Source organism: Apteryx rowi, unplaced genomic scaffold (assembly GCF_003343035.1).
Source record: "Apteryx rowi isolate R43461 unplaced genomic scaffold, aptRow1 scaffold_17, whole genome shotgun sequence".
NCBI classification, from domain to species: domain Eukaryota; kingdom Metazoa; phylum Chordata; class Aves; order Apterygiformes; family Apterygidae; genus Apteryx; species Apteryx rowi.
In genome coordinates, this window is record NW_020447974.1 from 5,479,761 (window position 1) to 5,497,557 (window position 17,797).

The window sequence follows — 17,797 nt, forward strand, 5'->3', positions numbered from 1 at the left end:
TCTCAGGGAATACAAACTGCTTGCTGTCCGGTAGAGACAACCATCATTCTTAAGTACATTAACAATAGGGAAGCAAAAGGACTCCTCTGCAGAATGCATTGCATTAATAGCAAGTTTCCACTAGAGCTGAAGAACTGTGCCCTTAATATAAGTGCCCAGTAACCACCAGCCCCTGCTATTTGAGAAGCACTCTGAACTGTATAGAAGGCTTGCGGGAAAAGAACCTCCATTAGTACCCATTATGCTGTGATTTATGTTATGGGTTTAAAATAGCAAAATTAAACAGTTCTATTTAATCTACAGTCTAAAAAAGGCACAAAGACTTTGTGACAAAATTATAACTGCTCAGATTACATTTACAAGAACTGTAACAGAGCGCTGCTCGGATTTGCCAGCTCTGCTTGCTGACGGGAGCGAAACTGAGACAATTTCGCTGTCTGCGGAGGTAAAGAATACTCTTTTGGCAAGGTGTGTTTGCCAGCTCTATGCAAATGTTATTCAACAGAAGCAAYTGAAACCTCTCGATTGCTTTAAAACATAATCTTTTTGGTCTGCAGCACATTGCACTTATCTAAGTACTCAGTGATGATAAAGTGGGTCTTAGGGCAAGACCAAATATAAAGAGCCCTTTTTAATCTGAACATAGGAATGAACTCTGTTCATGGCTACACAGTCTGCTTTCAGGCAAATGATAATGAAATACATAAATACTATAAACAAATACAATACATTCAGAGTTTTCTAAACTGTAGAGAGCTTTCAGACTTTCTTAGCTCCCTGATGTAATGCACATAGAACATTCCCTTCTATACAGTGCTACCTCCATGTACTCACACCTCCATCAAATGCAACATAGCTCAGACAACCTTCCTCTTTTGCCTGGATTCCCATCAGTTTCATATTCTGTAAAACATCATATAGTTTCTTTAGGAGAAAAAAATATTGCACTTTTAAAAATGCATAAAAATTGAACCACGTTCCCATAACTCTGCCGCATGGTTTATTATTTAAAATAATACTTTTCAAAAAGCGTTTTTCTTGTCTTTTTTTTTTTTTCTTCTATGATTACGACATTCTCCTTCAGGATATCCTCAGGACATTCTTCCATAGCAAATCTGTTACAGTTTTGCCATCAGACGTTTGAAACACAGCACGAGCTATCTGAAACACACACAGGTGGGAGTCACAGCTCTGTCAGCGGAGTCAGGATTTCATAGTACAAATGGGAACTACAATGACCAGAATAACCGTACAAGCTGCCGCTGCTATCAGGGCAGCTATCTTGCAGACCTTTGCTCTTCTGAACTCAGCTTCTTTGCGTTTTAACAAGGAATCATAGCCAGGAGTATAAATGTCTTCCATCCAGTATTCTAAGTTGTTTGGGTTTAAAGATTCTTGAGTCTAAAAATTAAAAGGAAACAGTTGTTAATTGTCTGGGATCTGTCATTAATCAAATAAATAAATAAAGCAGATGTGCCTGAAGGTCCCCCAACTGCATTTGGGGCTGCTGTTGGGATCAAGTAGGTTATTGCTGCTTCTTGCATTCCTTCAACTCAATTTCTCCTGGTCCCAATTCTATGAGGCTGCTGAAAGCAGCAACAAAATCCTGCAAAAACCCCAAACTCCTGCAACAGTATAATTCTGCTGCAAAATCCCTCATGTAGTTCTGGTCTCCTGGAAACTTTGTCATCTTGGGTGGCCTTTAAATAAAATCTCTTTAATCTGCAAGACAGCAGGGATGTCAGCAACTACCGGCCTGTTACCACTTTTTAAATTATTAAAGCCCAGCTGAYGGGAATAGTTCTTAACACATACTCTTCATGAATTATGTTTTACAAAGAAAACCCTAATTTTGCTACCATAACTCGCTTGCAAAGGCAGGTCACGTCTTCCTTGCACAATCTTTTTATTTTACTTTTGGCTGTCGATGGCTGAACTCATTGTATACAATTGTTCGAGTACGGTAGCATTTGCTCTTGCGTATGACTTTGAAGTACATAGCCCTCATATTGTGCCACACGTAGATGTTAAGATTCACATATTCTCTTGTCTTTTTTAGAGSCAGGCTATATTTTCACATGCAAAACACGCAGGAAATAGCAATGAGAGGGAATTACCAGAGAAAGCCCCAAGCACTCAGGAGTCTCAGAGCAGGGCCCGCTAATCCTGGGTAGTTACCCGGCCCCATCCTGCACCCGGCCCATGCCCGCTTCGGCGTGGGCACGCGCTGCAGAGAGCCGGCCCCGGGGGCGAGCGCGCGCCCGCGGGATCCCCCCCAGCAGCATCACCCTCGGCTTCGCCCTCGGCTTCCAGCTGCCTCCCCAGAAAGCACCCGGCTGCACGACGCTGTCTCAGTTTCGGAGGCAGGAGGAGGCGGCAGCGAACAGGACACGTGGCATCGATTTGCTACCGCACACGACACCCTCTGGCCCATCTCCACGGATGGGACCGCTTAACCCTGGGCACTATCTGAGCTTCCACGGGCAGCAACACCCTGCTCATAGCCCCAGAGGGAACCAGAGGCTGGCAATCTTAACAGTAAGTTTAAGAAATGAAAGACTTTGCCCTCTCATTTCACAAGCTAATAAAAAAAGGTGAAGAAAATCTGACTTGGTCATAAAATGAAAGGCAATGTGGGGAACTCCATCAGTATCTCCATCTAAATGTTTTAATTTTAATTTTTTTTTAATTGTTTTCCTTCTTTAGGATTTCTGAACTCTCCAAGCTTTGCATTTCCACCTTGTATGTTTTTTCCCTTCATCCTTTCTGCAAGGGAAAATGGGGGAAAAAATGTGGAAAATCCAGACCTTGCACTTATCAGCAGAAAGGAAGAAAACAGAAATGTGAACAGGGGGAAAAAAAAGAACATTTTGAAAAATGACAGCTTTTTCTCGAAGCTGTCTCCTGTGTCTGAGGCTCCAAAAGGCCATTTCTTTCAAAAATGAAAAAGATTCCACATAAAAATGCTCCAGTGAGAATAGTCTAACACACATCTTTTTTGCGCTCTTCACGGGCCTGATCCAAAGCTCATTGGACTCAGCACAAAGAAACTCCTGCTGACTGGAGAGGGATTTGAAAAAGCCTTTAATTGGCTAATTCAGATTTTGTGGCCACAAGCTACTAACTGGAAACTGGCTTTGCCTGAAAGCAGCATTTGCTTTATGTATGGAACTACTACAAGAAGTGATTTTATAGCCACCCCAGAAATAAACAATTAAAATTAAGCAACAGTTTTATGATCATTTAATGGAGATCTCTCTGACAGCGCCAGTATGCTAAAACACAGACCATCAACTGAGTCTGAGATTGCACCATTCGAACTGTGAATGACCTACTCCAGCCTTCTGGAGAGTAAACTGTGAAGAACTACCTCGCTCTTCTCTAAAGGCATCAGAAAAKAGCCTGACTGTAGGTCTCATCATAGGGGCCCATCATACAAAGAGCAACGCAAAGAGATCTCATACATAGACCTGGGACAAACTCTGGCCTCACTGTAGCTTTGTAACTTCWTTTTCAAAGGAAGATGATCAACAGACTTGCCAGGCTCCAAGAGAAATTTTAAATAAACAGACAAAATGAAAAACAAAAACAAAAAACAAACCCAAAGATAGCCATGCTGTACTTCAAGGAAATTATAATTTGAACTCTCTGGTTTGGTATTGACCTTTTAACTACTTCAGAAGGAAGATGCGTTATAAAAAAAGGTCCATTACTGTTAATCAGCTTCCTTTTCCATTTCATTGACAGACGTAGGAATGTTCMTTAAAACATAATGTATTTACTTTCAGTTCTAATAAACTTAATCACTAGGAAAAAACCCACACATCAGTCTGTGCCTATTTTTTAAGTCTGTCAGTAAGCTCTATTATGAAGTCTAGACATGGGCTTTGCAGAAGAGATGCATTTCTGACAGTCCTTTTGGAGGGAGAGAATCAAACTGGTAAAGTTTTATCACCTTTATCCTAAAGATAAATGATGGCAATAAAGCCGATTTCTCTGGTTCTCTGGCAGTCGCATAGAGCTGCTTACAYGGAACAAAATGGCCCTACGAGGACCAGACGGAGCACACTTCTCCCAGGGGAACTTTGCTTCCAAATATCACTTCCCTTGTTGCCTCCGCACAGTAGGCAAGCAATGTTTTTGTGGCTGCCTGCTGCAGAGGAACCCCTTGCAGCCTATTCCTACTCTAGCCTACAGTCTGCAACGCCAGGGATAGGAATTTAGCCAGCCCTCTCATGCATTTAAGTCCCAAGGAGCAGTGGGCAGCCAGGGCAAGATGCAGCCTGTTCTTTACACTACTCACTCTTTTTTTCCTGAGTGCACTTTAGCCACAGCAAGAAACAGGGGCTGGTCTGGCCAGAGCCAGGAAGCGAATTTGCTGTACCCAAATTCCTGCAGGAACATCCATGGGAGTTGCACTATAGTACTGCGTGGGTCATCGTTTTAATCCTAAACCAGCTAATGTGGGCTCCTGAGGCAGTAGCATGGCACTTCTGCTTGGGCTGACTCTTACATATTAGTACCCTAATGCTACCCTATGGCTTAGTCTGATGGGTTTGGAGATGGGTTAGATACCTCAGCAGGGTGCTATTGAGAGGTGATGCTGAGCAGCGAGTCTCTTAGTCTCTTGCTTGACACCTGCCTTGGTGGACAAACTTCGGGGATCTTCCCCTTGCTGCACTGCACTGTGTCTAACACAGAACTGTGTTAGTGCTGTGCCAAAAAGCCCTCAAGCTGTAGGTCAGTGTGGTCCAGCAACTGCAGGTCCATAGCTAGCTGAGGTAGCTCTCATGTCTGTTCTGGGGCACGCAGACACACACAAGGTGCCCAAACGCCTGAGGGCAGCACCAGTTCCCTCCACCGTGCTCTGCATGCAGAGACGGTTCCTATTTTTGTCTAAATACATATGCATTCATATAGCAGCATTTATGTAAGCAAYGCACGCTGCTCTGTGTATCAGCATGGATCTCATTATGTCATGCATTTTGTGTTTCATGACCAAACAGTGCAACATGTGCTCAGTCTTCACACATTTTGAACATCATTCTTTATGTTTTCTGTTAAATCTGTGCTCAGATAATCTTCCTTCCTAGAAGATGCCTTGCCTTTATTGGGCTAGGCAAGCATCCCTTATTAGGGGATCCCAACACGCGTGCCTCAGTTCTGGGTCTGGGCAGGCCATTATAAAAGAGGATCCTGATTTCTAATGCACCATAGTTTCAGAAAATTTAAATCCAAAATTTGGATTTGTCTTTCAGTAAACCACTCTGCTCTGCTTGTTGCAGAAAAGCATACTTTTTTTTTTTTTTTTTTTTTAAGGCTATGTCCAGATTAGCGAGTTGTGTAACCTGATAGGAACAGATCTGTAGAAACAGTAGGGTCCCAGTATCTACCCATTTGCCTTAATAGGGAGAGAGGTACCCTGGACTAGCTCTGGTCTGGCCCATTAATTTTTGGAAGTGCATCGTTTGCTCTGAGAACGCAACACATGGTATAGTTTCATCAAACAAACTCAGTTTGTTCTCTTGGAGACCACTCTGCATTGTGAACCAAAGCCAGGCAAGTTGGGACCATCAAGAGATTCACCTCAAAGGCACACTTCAAGCTGAACTGAAACACTAACAAAACACACAACTAACTGATCTGCTCCCCACATGACTGCAGTTTCCAACAGCCACTTTAAAGCTGCAACAGTGACGTGTTTCAATAAGAACAATGGTTTTAGAAGTCTTCCACAAATATTTCATGATCATGTTGCTAGTGAAATAGAAAAAGCCCTAATACTTAAATTATCCAAGAGCAGTTCAGAAAGAAGCGTAGAAGAAAAAGCAGCAATGCCAGATTCTGTACCACTCAGCCTTACTGTGATCAGAGTCTGGTTCATCTCCTCACCCCTTCATCCCTAGTCTCTTCTTTAGAGCTACCAACACAGCAATGGATTGGCAGACATCTCTCCACTACAGAATGAATGGGGAGCACCAACCCTGTCAAGGATCACATTTCAGCAAACATCCACATGTTTTCTTTGTCCCTGGCCAGGATGGATGGGGATCAGCAAGATTAGAGGCTCAAAACTGCACAGCTCCTTCCTGAGCTATCCAAATCCCCTCTTAAATGCATATCCTGGCAACATCTATTTGTGATCAAGCCATTCAAATGAAACAAATGGGACTCACTTGTAGATCCAATGCTGCAATTTTGCCTTTATCCCCCGAGTTCCTTGTGTATTCCTCTATGGTCCATGATGGTTGGGCACGTTTCACTTCAGCCAGCTCTGTCAACCTCATGTCTGTGTAGAGCGGGTTGCTTTTCATGTGCGACTTGAGTGATGCAGGGTATGGATGAGGACTAAAGACTTGTTCAATCAAGAAAGCATCTTTTGGCTGTTTAGAGAGTCTATGTGGCTGTGGGATTTCATATTGCCTGTCTGCCTGCAACAAGGTTCAAAAGAATTTGAGAGAAGAAACAGCACTATGAGGGGGTTAAACACAAAGGACAGAGATATTCCTTTCAAACACACCATACAATAATGCTAAGTTGTGGTAAAAAAAAAAAAGCATCAGATAGGACAAAGGTTTTGGATGGCCTTAATCCATTTGCCCACCCTCCTCTCACAACCAGATGAGGGAGGTATTTTATAAGCACAACTCCATGTTCACCATTACATGAACACAAAGCTGATGTAGCAGTAGAAATTTAGGTTTTGTACTGTTTACAAGTTAGAAAACTATTCCGAAGATGGCTCTGACATTCAGAAAAGCCTAGCTGATCTGGAAAAGCTAAGAGCCCCATGCAGGCTTCCAGATTTCTGCTTCCAGAACAAATCTCAACATGAACAAATCTTGAGGGAAGCCACCAGGTAGCATCCCCTTGATACCACCCCATCCATGGTACTAATCCAGTGTCAGGCATGGTCCACCACAGGAGTGAGGAAGGGACTTTCAAAGTCCACATTTCATCCTGTACAGATAGATCTGCAGAAATGCCATGGTTTGGGCTTATTAAACGTAGTCTTCTTGCCCTTCTACAACCTGCTAACAGCCCAAGATTTTTTGTTCCTCCAATTGCGCTTGTCTCCATCCAATCGCTACTTCTCCTTCCTCTGTTCTCTGCCCTTCTTCCCCCTCCTGACAAGGCATACCTTATCACATGGCCCTGATTTACACAGGAACCCGAAGGACCCCCCCCCAGACCTCTCTACTGGGCTCCACTGTCCAGAAAATAGAAATGACCTCCTACACCATCCACAGGTTAAACTGAGCAGCAATCAGAGCACAGCACAAGGATGGCCGTGAGGGCTATGCAATTTCTTAAGACRGCAGTGGGCATTTATGAGGAGGGACAGTCAGAGTTTTTCTGAACAACTGAAAGGAGACCACAACTATGTTGCATTCCCACAACAGCAGATTTAAGACCCATGTAAATGACCATGACAGTCAGATAAAGAAAACATAATTACAGTTCGTGTCTCATGCTGCACACACAAGGTTTCTTTTCTAGAGAAATTCATATCCATCTATTTATTTTGTTGCCTTTTAAATATGCACATACTTCTCTGATAAAAGCCATCACAATGGAATTTCAAAATACCCCTTCTAAAACAACCACTAGAGAATTTCAGATTGTAACAGTTTTCCTTGCATTCTTTTCACCAAGTTAATTACCTGGCCTCCTTTTATCGCCACTGATGATGAGGAATATTATCTTCTCCGAAAGATTTTACCTAAATTAACTCCCTCCCTTTTCAAAAGAACAAAGTGCTTTTTAGGAACAACTTGGCCATATTGCAGCTGCCAAGCAAGAATATATAGGTACAAAATCACTCAATTATAATAACGATAAAGACAGGCATAATACAGCAGGGCAAAATATTGCCATACTCTGAGGCTTGTGACGAGTATGGAAGACATTCATAATAAACACTTAAAAATAATCTAGTTATGTGAGTTAAAGCTGAAATTACCTCTTTAGATTTCCTGTGCCAGTCCTTATTTTCTCCTCCATCTCTCTCTTTCATCTCCTCTTCTGTAATGCCAACTTGGTTGGTATAAGTAATAGCTCTCCAGTCTCGGGGAGAGTTTGAAATACTTGCTATTTTGGATTCTGTTGCACTATTTTCCTCTGTTAATGATCTTGATGACCTCCTAGTAAATAAACTTTTTTTTAAGGCTTTTACTCGAAGACTCTCACTATTACTTCCACTGGCATCTGAACAGCACCATTCTGGGTTATTCTCTAGTTTGCCTCCATGAGGAGTGTTGTGACACTGAAATATCTGCGGGGAGTTACTCTCATCTGATGCAGCCTCACTTGTCAAAGAATTAAGATCTATTTGTACGCTGACCTTCTCTGGCTGCTGAATTTTTTGATCCAGCTTGCTTAATTTTCCCAGGACTTGGGAGATTTCTTCTCGGACACCCGAGAGAGATTCCAGTTTCTTTTCTATTTCTCCAATCCTCAAAACTAATTTGCAGACACTCGTTTTCAGTTCATCATCTGTATTACTGATATCTGCCCGGACCACTTTATCTAATTTGTTACTGACATTCCCGTTGGAGATTTTAGTCAAATTATGCTCAGGTGAGCTCTCGCAGTCAGATTTATGTACCTGAGACAAGGAACCAGTGCTGTTGTAGCACGAAGACTGCATCACTCCTGTGGATCCGCAGATACTCATGTCATCCAAAAACCGGAAAATGTCACTGATATCATCACTCACAATTTCAGAGTCATCATCTGACTGCTTTAGAGAGTGCCGCTCTCCATACTTGGCTTGGCTTGGCGCACACAAATCCTTGCATTTTTTGTGGTCCAGAACTTGCTGCTCCGTTTGTGTCCCAACACTAGTGGTTCTGTCAATGCTTAAGATCTGAACAGAAGTACAATTAATGCTTTTATCCTTAAACTTTTTGAGGGGCTCATGTTTTTCCACATCTAGAATGGAAGGAATCTCCTTGGGTTTATGTCCATTTTGCTTCACAGCGTAGTTTGTCTGCATAATTGGTTGCTGATCCTTGGCATTTAGATAGGACTGATGCCTATCAGCTGGAGGAAAGTTTGGAGATGGGCTGTTTGAATTCTGGTATCGCGGCTTCTCTTCAGACTGCTTCCTATTAAAAAATGATCGTTCAAAGTCAGGTACCTCCTCAGTATTTAAACTCCAGCTTTTAGCTGGCCAGGCAGTTTGTTTGCTTGGCTTTCCAGTCCACTTTTTGGTGTCCTGGGGCCCGAGAACAGTGGTTGGACCAAAATATGTTGAAGCTTGAAGATCATCTAAACTTTCATGTTTCACTCGTCTTTTGTCTGGTATAGGAGAATAAACTGGATTCAAATACTGGCTGCTGTATGGCATTTCGAAGCTGTGGTTGAAGAAAGCCTGCTTAGAGCTTTCTTTCCTGTTCTGAGGCTCTCTGTGTCCATCTTCTGGCTTTTTATTGGACGGTATTAAGTTAGGAGATATGGTAATCAGATTATGAAAATCTTCTTTGAATATATTTCTTTTCTGGACACACGACTGCATCACAAATGGCTCATCGTTTGAAATGAAGGTCTCTTTTATACCTGCACTTATAGGCAAGGAGTCGTGGTCTGAAATTGAATCATTTTCAATGTTCATTGGGAAGTACGTGCTCTGCATTTCGCACGGCGGAGATGTGGCAATGGAGTAGGACGCTAGAGCCTGCAGCCTGTCCAGGGAGGCAGCACGGCCCTTCATCTCCTTATTAACGCCAAGTAAAAAGTTTGGTTCTGACGAGGGTACAAATTGTTGACAGTCTTTGCAATCCATCTTCCTACATTTTGAAGACCTTCTGGCTGAAAAGCCCCTGTTAAATTCCTGGTCGTTCAGCTCACAGTTCGGCACGCAGTCTGCCATATTGCAGATTTCCGTGTCAGATCTACAGGACTCAAACGATTCTTTTTTCTTTACTTTCTGCCTTGCAACTGGAAGTTTTTCCTTGGCCACTCCCCCGTTCATTTGTATAAGGTTGAATATTGTTACTATATCTGCTGCAACCATGATTTTCTTTGATTGCTGATTGTTTACAGTGCATCTCATTTTGTCTTTGAACAAAGTCGCTGGGAAATTAGGATCCAGACAAGCGGTGTAGAACAGCACGCTTCTGAGCTTGGCCAGCTGGGACAGATCAAACCTTGCACACAGTGATTTGCAGAGATCCTGATAAGAAACTGTATTCTGCTTAGTATCCAGCTCTTCCAAAATCTTCACTAGGAAGAGCGAGGATTCCTGGTTGGTCTCCATGGCTTACGTGTATTTCGTTGTTTAGCCTGGAAATGGCGATCCTCTTCTATAGTAATACACAACAGCAAACAAAAAAGACTGTAAATCACACATAGATAATATTCAGGACATTGTACTCAGCCACAGTTTTAACCTGACTACCTAGCCACGGGGTTGAGGGTTTGGTTGTATAACCCACCCTCATGTTTCCAAACTCCAAGGCTGCAATCCTGGCATCAGTGAAGTCAACAAYGCTTCAGCGGAATCAGGATTTCATCCAAGGAGGCTCGTTTATGTCTGTGGGTCTGTCTGCTGAAGCGAGCAAGTGAAAAAACAGCAGAAGCTTTGCAGCGTCTGAACTAATGGCGAATACACAGTCACAGCCCACTTGCTACTGGGCTTTCACAAAATATCTTATCAGTGTACAGGAGATTGAAAGTGCAGATGTGCCAAACTGGCAACAATTGCAGACCCTGCTCTGGAACCAGGAATGATCCACCACACCGCGACAATCCCAGCTGTTCTCATGTCTGACTGCAAATGACTCTCACAAAAATTTTCTGCAATAAACTTTTGACATGTTTTGGGGAGAATCTGAGCAGATAATTACCATCTTGCATACTTGAAAATATTATTTTCTCCTCTATTTTGAATTAGTTCTTCTAGATACCATGATGCTTTTTTTCAGAAATACATTTTCCTGAGTTTATGATTCAGAAATGGAAGATCAGTCCTGTTTCATCTGAAAATGTGAGTGAGCCCCATTTCAGCAATAAGTGCAAAATTTAGAAAAGAGCAGAAAGAGTTAAAAAAAAAAAAATCCCGCTGAATCTTGAAACCAATCCAGCAGATGCTAGAGGGCTGACTGCGAATCAGGGTGGATTTGAAGACTGAGAAACATCAAGGACAGAAAATATCCTCTTCAGTGATGCGCTCCCAGAGAAACCCGGGGAATGTAACGCTGTTCACTGCCCTTAAACGGTGGGGCAGAGGTGGAGAGCAAAGGCTGCACATTTATATGGATAACAAGAACAGCTCGAGCAAGCACAGCTAACACAAGCAAACATATGTGGAAGGATATAAACCCCATGCTTTCTGGGTTGAAATCAATCTCTAGCTATTATGGATTAGGAAAAGATGCTGATGGGGGGCAGATTATTTTACACCTGCCTACTGCGAATATTCCTGTCCACATCTCTGCTGCTGGCTACTAGGAGAGACAGTTTACGGGACTAGACAGACCACAGGATGATGCAGCCCAGCAACTCCTATGTTCAGGCACTTTCTCTTTGTTGTTCCTACCGATAGGAATGACAAAAACATTCTCCCTTCCCCAAAGGGCTATGGCATCTCCCCTCCATTCACTTTTCCACCCTTCTATGCCCCTGGAAACTAGCCTCTCTACCTTCATCAAGGGCAGAATATCTATCTAAAAGGCAAAGCACAAAAGTCAGCCTTGCAAGGTTTCTTATTTCTCATTAGAAAAGTCATTTCCCCACCAGAAACATAAGGACTCCTGACCAGGAACGTGGGATCCTGTCCTCTCTCTCACAGCCTTTCATTTTGACCCGACAGTACACATGAGCGATGGCTATCGGTGTCAGAAGCCAAAGTACATCAGCTTTGGTAGCTAATGCCACAGTACCATCTTCTAGAGCAGAAAAAAAGCAAGCCACCAGGTTGCCTGTAAGAATATGAAGCAAATCTCCATGCAGACTTGGCTGTTTAAGAAGCATTTTTCTCTGTCTATGATCAGAAATTGAGAAGCAACAACGTGAATGCATTTCTGTGAGCGTAAACACCGCGCTCAAAAACCAATGGCGATAGGGATTTTCCAATACCTCCGCTGCGTGCATGTTTGCTTTTAAAGCTCCTGTAAGATGTAGAGAAGCACAGCTCTTCCACTAGCTGACAAGAGAGCAAAAATATTATATTCCTCAGTGCTCAGTTGTGGAAAGCAATGCTAAATGCTGGAGGATGGCTGTATGCTTTTTCTCTTTATCATCAGTGTGTGCTTGGAGGCACAACCTCTTTATCAGGCAGCCTTTGTATTTCTCCAACACGTCACCATTAGAAAATAAGGCTTCCAGGCTAGGTCCAAACAGCTCTACCTACCTACCACCAAAGCCAGCAAGCACTCCCAGAATAAACTTCAAATGTGAGGCTTGCAGAAGCCAGGAAACTTCCCCAGCTCTCAGGGGCCTGGGGGTGCAAGTCAACTTTTAGCATGTTATAAATCTGCCAGTTGCAACAATAATGGAAATCTGTCTTTTTTTTGTCACCTCCGTGCTGAACACAAGCAAAAGCAAATACCTTTCACCTTTCATAACTTCACAGCTTCTCACAAAACCCTCACAWGGATACGCGTGTTCACAGACCAATATACACTCTACTCTCTCTGCACTGGCCTGCCAAAGCCCTGCTTCCTCCCCATTCCCACTCTTGCTAAAACTCACAAGTAGCAAATTTGAAATATTGTATTTCTTAAAACTGCCAACCCCTTTCTCCCCTACCCTTTCCAAGCACACTGGCTGTACTCTCTCATCCCAGTGAAGATATCCTAGGTAGAGTTTGCTGGATATTTCCTGGTTTGCACAAAGCTGTTCTTAGAGTACCCCTCCCATCAGAGGTTTTAATGTCAATTACGGTTTCTAAAACCCACCCCTAAGAATCCAATAAGACTTAGGTGCAGCCTGCTTTTCACAGGTGCCGAGTGTTCACAAGTTCAGTAAATTCATCAGAAGCCCTGAATACCCCCGAATCTTGTACTGCTTTTATTTAGCTAGACGAGTACCAACAAGGAGTCTTGGTTTGGAGATTCCAGTCAGCACCCGAACGGTAAGGCAATGGCACCCAAGTGCGGATCCCAAGCAGAGGTGCTCTGCCAGACCTGGTTTAGCTCGGGATGGGACCTCTGGGTGTCTCTGCCCTATGGTCCCTGCCCCAAGCTGTGAGGGGTGGTGGTCAGCTGTAAAGCAGAGAGGGGACAAGGAGATGACCGAGGCTCTGAGACAAGGGTGAAGGGGAGAGCTGAACTTGGAGAGGTGGCAATCCAGCCAGTTTGCTCGACAGAGGCTCAGGTATGGGAAAGTGGGAATTGAAAAGGCAGGTTGCAAAAATCAGATATAGGCCTTCAGAAAAAACAGGCAGTCTAGGAGTTAGAACAATTTCCTCTTCATCCCTCAGCTGTTAACAGCTTTCTGGTGTGAATGCACTGAGGTATGAAAAGGTGCCTCTGGGCTTTAACCTGGGCATGGAAATGGGTGCTCCCTCATGCTACGGGTTCAGAAACGTTGCTCGTGGTCCATGCAACAGATTCAGGCTGTGAAAAAATACAGAATGGGATATACTACCCTTATAACGGCCTTGAAATTTTGTTTCTGGGATCAGAGATATAAAAATCAGGCAAACCTAGTGCCCAGGTTTTCAGTGGCACATTAAGCTCCCCTGTCTTTTGTCAAACCACATAACGGCCTGTGACTGAGACAGGTGCCTCTTGGCAAGCCACCCAGGGAGCTGTCACATCCCAGGTGCCAAGCACTTGGCCAAGCACTGTCTCAGCTGTTAGGTCCAGGTTCATTCATTATCTCTCAAAGTGAGACTGGAATAGACCTGGACGTGTCACATAAACGCAAAGATTCAAAATAAGCACACAATCCTTCAGAGAGAGTACAGGGTCATGAATTAGTCAAAAGTAGCAAAGCAAATGAAAGCACCCACAGCAAGAGCAACAGCACGGGGCCTGCTCGGATGGCCTCAATTCCACCAAAGTCCTCATGCCTCATCTCTGCTACCTGCAGTGGCCGCGCACCCCGTCCCCAACTGACATTGGTCTCCAGAGGCATCAGGCTGACTGAACATGGACAGGATTTAGCTTATTTGTTTTCAGCAAGACAGTCTCTGACCAAATGAGCCACTTAACATTTCATCGCGAATGATTTTGTTATATTAACACCGGGAGGGTCGTTTTGACTTAGCTCTTCTAAGATTCAACGTCTGCAGCTCTAATAGCACAATTATATCGCAGCGCGGACTCCTACAGCATCATATTGCACAGCTCGTCGATGGGATCTGACTCTCACTGTACGCAGATGAGCTCCAGCTTACCACAAATCAATGCCTTCTTGCCCTGCACCAAGAGCAATGAACTGAGCTCTCATCTTACCATTAGCCTGTTATTTCAACCTCTGGAGGAGCAGACCAGAAGTATTAAGATTGCAACTTCCATCCCTAGCAATGCTTTCTGCCGCACAAGGGGATATGTTGTTCTGTTGTCTGGTTGCCTTAGGACATCAGCTCTCCACAAGACCTCTCCCCCGGGGTCCTCCAGACCAGGGAAACCTGTGCACTCTTCCACTCAGCTTTCTTCTCCTCAGAAGAGCCAGAATGCGCTTCTATTCTTCATCACCTCCCCAAATCAGCACTAGGGCAGGATTATGCTGTAAATTCCCCATCCCCAGTGATTTATGGAATTAAAGTTACTGCTACTGTGTTCCCATGGCCATGTTCCCAGGTGGCACCTTCAGTCCAAACCCTGCGCTGCTGCATCCACTAAGGAGAGCACATGTTGGGGCAGATAAATCCTGGCATGTGATTCAAGAGAAAGTCCACCACCAGACTTTCCTGAGCAATCGTGGGGTGGAAAGGTGCCTTGCATGAGCCTGAATCATGGCCACTGGCAGACAGTCTATGTTATCTTCCTCCGTTATTTCCTCCTTCATTTCCTTCCCTGTTCTTCGTACTCCTGACATTTGCTCTCCCTGTTTCCCAATAGCCACAGCAGGTGCGGCTAATACACAGATGCAGTTGCTGGAGTCATCATTTCCCTCTCCCTTTGATTTGCCGAAAGGGAAACAGCATCCTTGTTTTGCTTCCCCCCCACAGTGACTAACGGGCCACCCTACAAAACCATTACAGCGGCGACGGCTAGAGCAAGCGATCCTTGCATAAATTTACACAGAAAGAGTCAGCTACTTCAGTGCAGGAGAACATTAATACAGAGCCTGTAATATGCTGTTTTACTATTAACTTGAGCTCATAAATCTTTCAGCCTGTCTCACCAGCGCCAGATACAATAAAACAAGGCAGGCAAACGCACGCCTCACGTGAAAGATGTAATGCATTGTGATGGAATTCGGTTTCTGTTTTTTTCACATACTCAAATCCATTTCCCTGTCAAAACATTAAGGAATTTCTGACAAACGAGCACCTCGAGCCCTGCGTGGCTTCCACCGCGCACACACGGGAGCCGATACTCTCGGAAACAAAGCCGGTTTCCTCACACCTCTCATTTCTCCCCCTCCCCTGCCTCCTGCTGCTCATTGAAAAGAAAACTGAACAGCGCACTTTGGAGCCCCATCAGTGCAACGGCAATAGCTTCTCTGCTCCCTTCACTAAGGAGAGGGGTCCCCTCAACCTGCAGACACACACCGTCTCATTGAGACCATCACCCCCGGCGTTCAGGAGCCGCGCGCACTCGTGCCCCTGGGGCAGGTACAACATCTCTGCTGGCTCCCTGCCTCAGCGGTGGGATTTCTGTTCACTCAAAGGGGTGAACGCCTGCAGCCCAGGAGCTAATACTCTGGAGCTTGGAGGAGGTGGTCCACTAGCTCTCGCAAATAGCTTACTGCTATCCTGCATGGAAATAATGCCTATTTTGTATCCTCGGAGACATCCTTACCACTAATCTAATCTGCAGTTCACCTGGCTTTTTTGGTCTGGACTAGCACAGAAACAAGTTGCTATTTTCAGGTTCTTGTCTTGTGTGAAAAAGCCTTATAAAACTAGGCTTTGCAAATCCAGCTTATCCACAGAGGCAGGTTATATTGTAAAAGGACTCGTGCACAACACTTCAGCCCCCCCCCCCCCACACACACAAAATTCAGCAGTTCTTAAAGCCTCCCAGTGCATAAATTAAGTAAGAACTTGTGGATAAAGCCAGCGTATCAGACCTCAAGTTGAACAAGGTTTGCCATATATATATATATATATATTTTTTAATTACACAGTGTTAGTCCTAGCATTTGTATTGTTTAGTTATGTAACCCAGGTTAAGGCTACTTCACATGGTCTGGAAAAGTGCAAACAACCGTTCTAAAACTGTGCACTGAATTACTTGAATTATTACTGCATCATATGCTCATGGTTATTCTTTGCCAACTACCGGCCCATACAAACACACACACAGAGAAATACTGTCCGATCATTACRTTATTAAAACACATCCATATTAAATTTTTCCTGGAAATTTTTKCATAATGAGGCATCACCGCAAACGGTGTCAGATGCAGAAAGGTCTAATCGAGTTAAAGGCAAACAACTCGTTCCATCCGTGGTCAGCCTGGATTTTTAGCAAGGACTGCTTTCCAAGGCAAACCCAGAACACCACCACCGCCATCCCGGAGCCGACTTTGCCCAGCCTGGCTCCCCGGACCCGGCAGCGCGGCTCCTTCCCTTGCCGCGCTCCCATCCCCAGCGCTCCCCGTTCGTCCGGGTTCACCGGCCCCTGGGGAAAAGGCAGGGTGGCCGTGCTGCCTCCTCTCCCAGCTGCCAGATCCAGCTGTGCAGGACGGAGCGGAGGTGCCGGRGTCGCAGGAGGAGTTTCCAAGATTTTTTGAGTCCCCCCTTTCCCTGGGAGGCTGACAAAGAGATGCGACCCCGGCAGGGACCGCAGGGCCGGGGGGCTCCTCACCTGCACCCGGTGCCCGGCGGGGCACAGCGGTGCTGAGCCCCCCCGGCCCCGTCACCCCCCCGAGGGGGCTCTCGGGTCTGGGGGAGCCCAGCGCCGTCCCTGCCCGCCCCTCTCCTCGCAGCCGCCCCCCCCGGCGCCGGGGGCTCACCTGGGGGCTGCCACCTGCCTTTGCTCCGCCGCGGGAGCGCCTGCCTTCACGGCCGGCTCTTCCGCCGCAGCAGCGGCTTCGCGGCGAGGAGGAGGAGGAGGAGGAGGAAGAGCCCCAGCCCCAAGCCCCGGCAGGATGCCATAGCGCCGGGCTGCGCTGACAAAGGCGGCAGCAGGTTGGCACAGGAGAGACGGAGGGAGGGAGCGAAGGAGGGAGGGAGCGAAGGAGGGGGCTGCACAGGCCGAGCCTCCCCTACCCGCCTCCCCCGCCGCAGCGGGGCCGCCCCGGCGCTGCGCGGCCGCGGGGGGGCTGCGGCACCGGGCGCGGGGCAGCTCCGCCGCCGGCGGCCGCCCGGTGCGGGGGGAGCCTCGGGCCGGCTTTGGAGTCTCTTCCTTTGTGTATCGTCGGTATCGCGGCAAGTCGCGGCGGCGCCCGCAGCCTGCGCGCCCCGGGGAGGGAGCAGCGCGGGGGCCCGAGCCGCGGAGCCGCCCCGGCCCCGGGCGCCTGGCTCCGGCCGCGCTTTCCTCCYCCAAGCCCGGGCAGGGGTGCCGGTGGGGCCGCAGCCTGGCGCAAAGCGCCGCGGGGCAGCCCCAAGGTGCGGGGCAGCCCCTTCCCACTCGTGGCGGGGCRGGAGCATGCGTCACCCCCGCCCCAGCACCCGTCCCCGCACAGCCCCGGTCCTCGGGGTGCAGGCGCCTTCCCAGCGCAGGCCCCGGCG

The 17,797-nt window shown here is 46.1% G+C and overlaps 1 protein-coding gene across 1 annotated transcript; it reads right to left on the bottom strand.

Moving 5' to 3' along the window:
- Nucleotides 1-474: 474 nt before the first annotated feature.
- On the bottom strand, nucleotides 475-10,309 carry MINAR1 (membrane integral NOTCH2 associated receptor 1). The gene is made up of 3 exons (XM_026060620.1): nucleotides 7,964-10,309; nucleotides 6,177-6,431; nucleotides 475-1,401 (listed from the first exon to the last, which is right to left on the bottom strand). The coding sequence occupies exons 1-3, from the start codon at nucleotides 10,259-10,261 to the stop codon at nucleotides 1,204-1,206; spliced, it is 2,751 nt and encodes a 916-aa protein (XP_025916405.1). The 5' UTR covers nucleotides 10,262-10,309; the 3' UTR covers nucleotides 475-1,203.
- Between the last annotated feature and the right edge of the window lie 7,488 nt (nucleotides 10,310-17,797).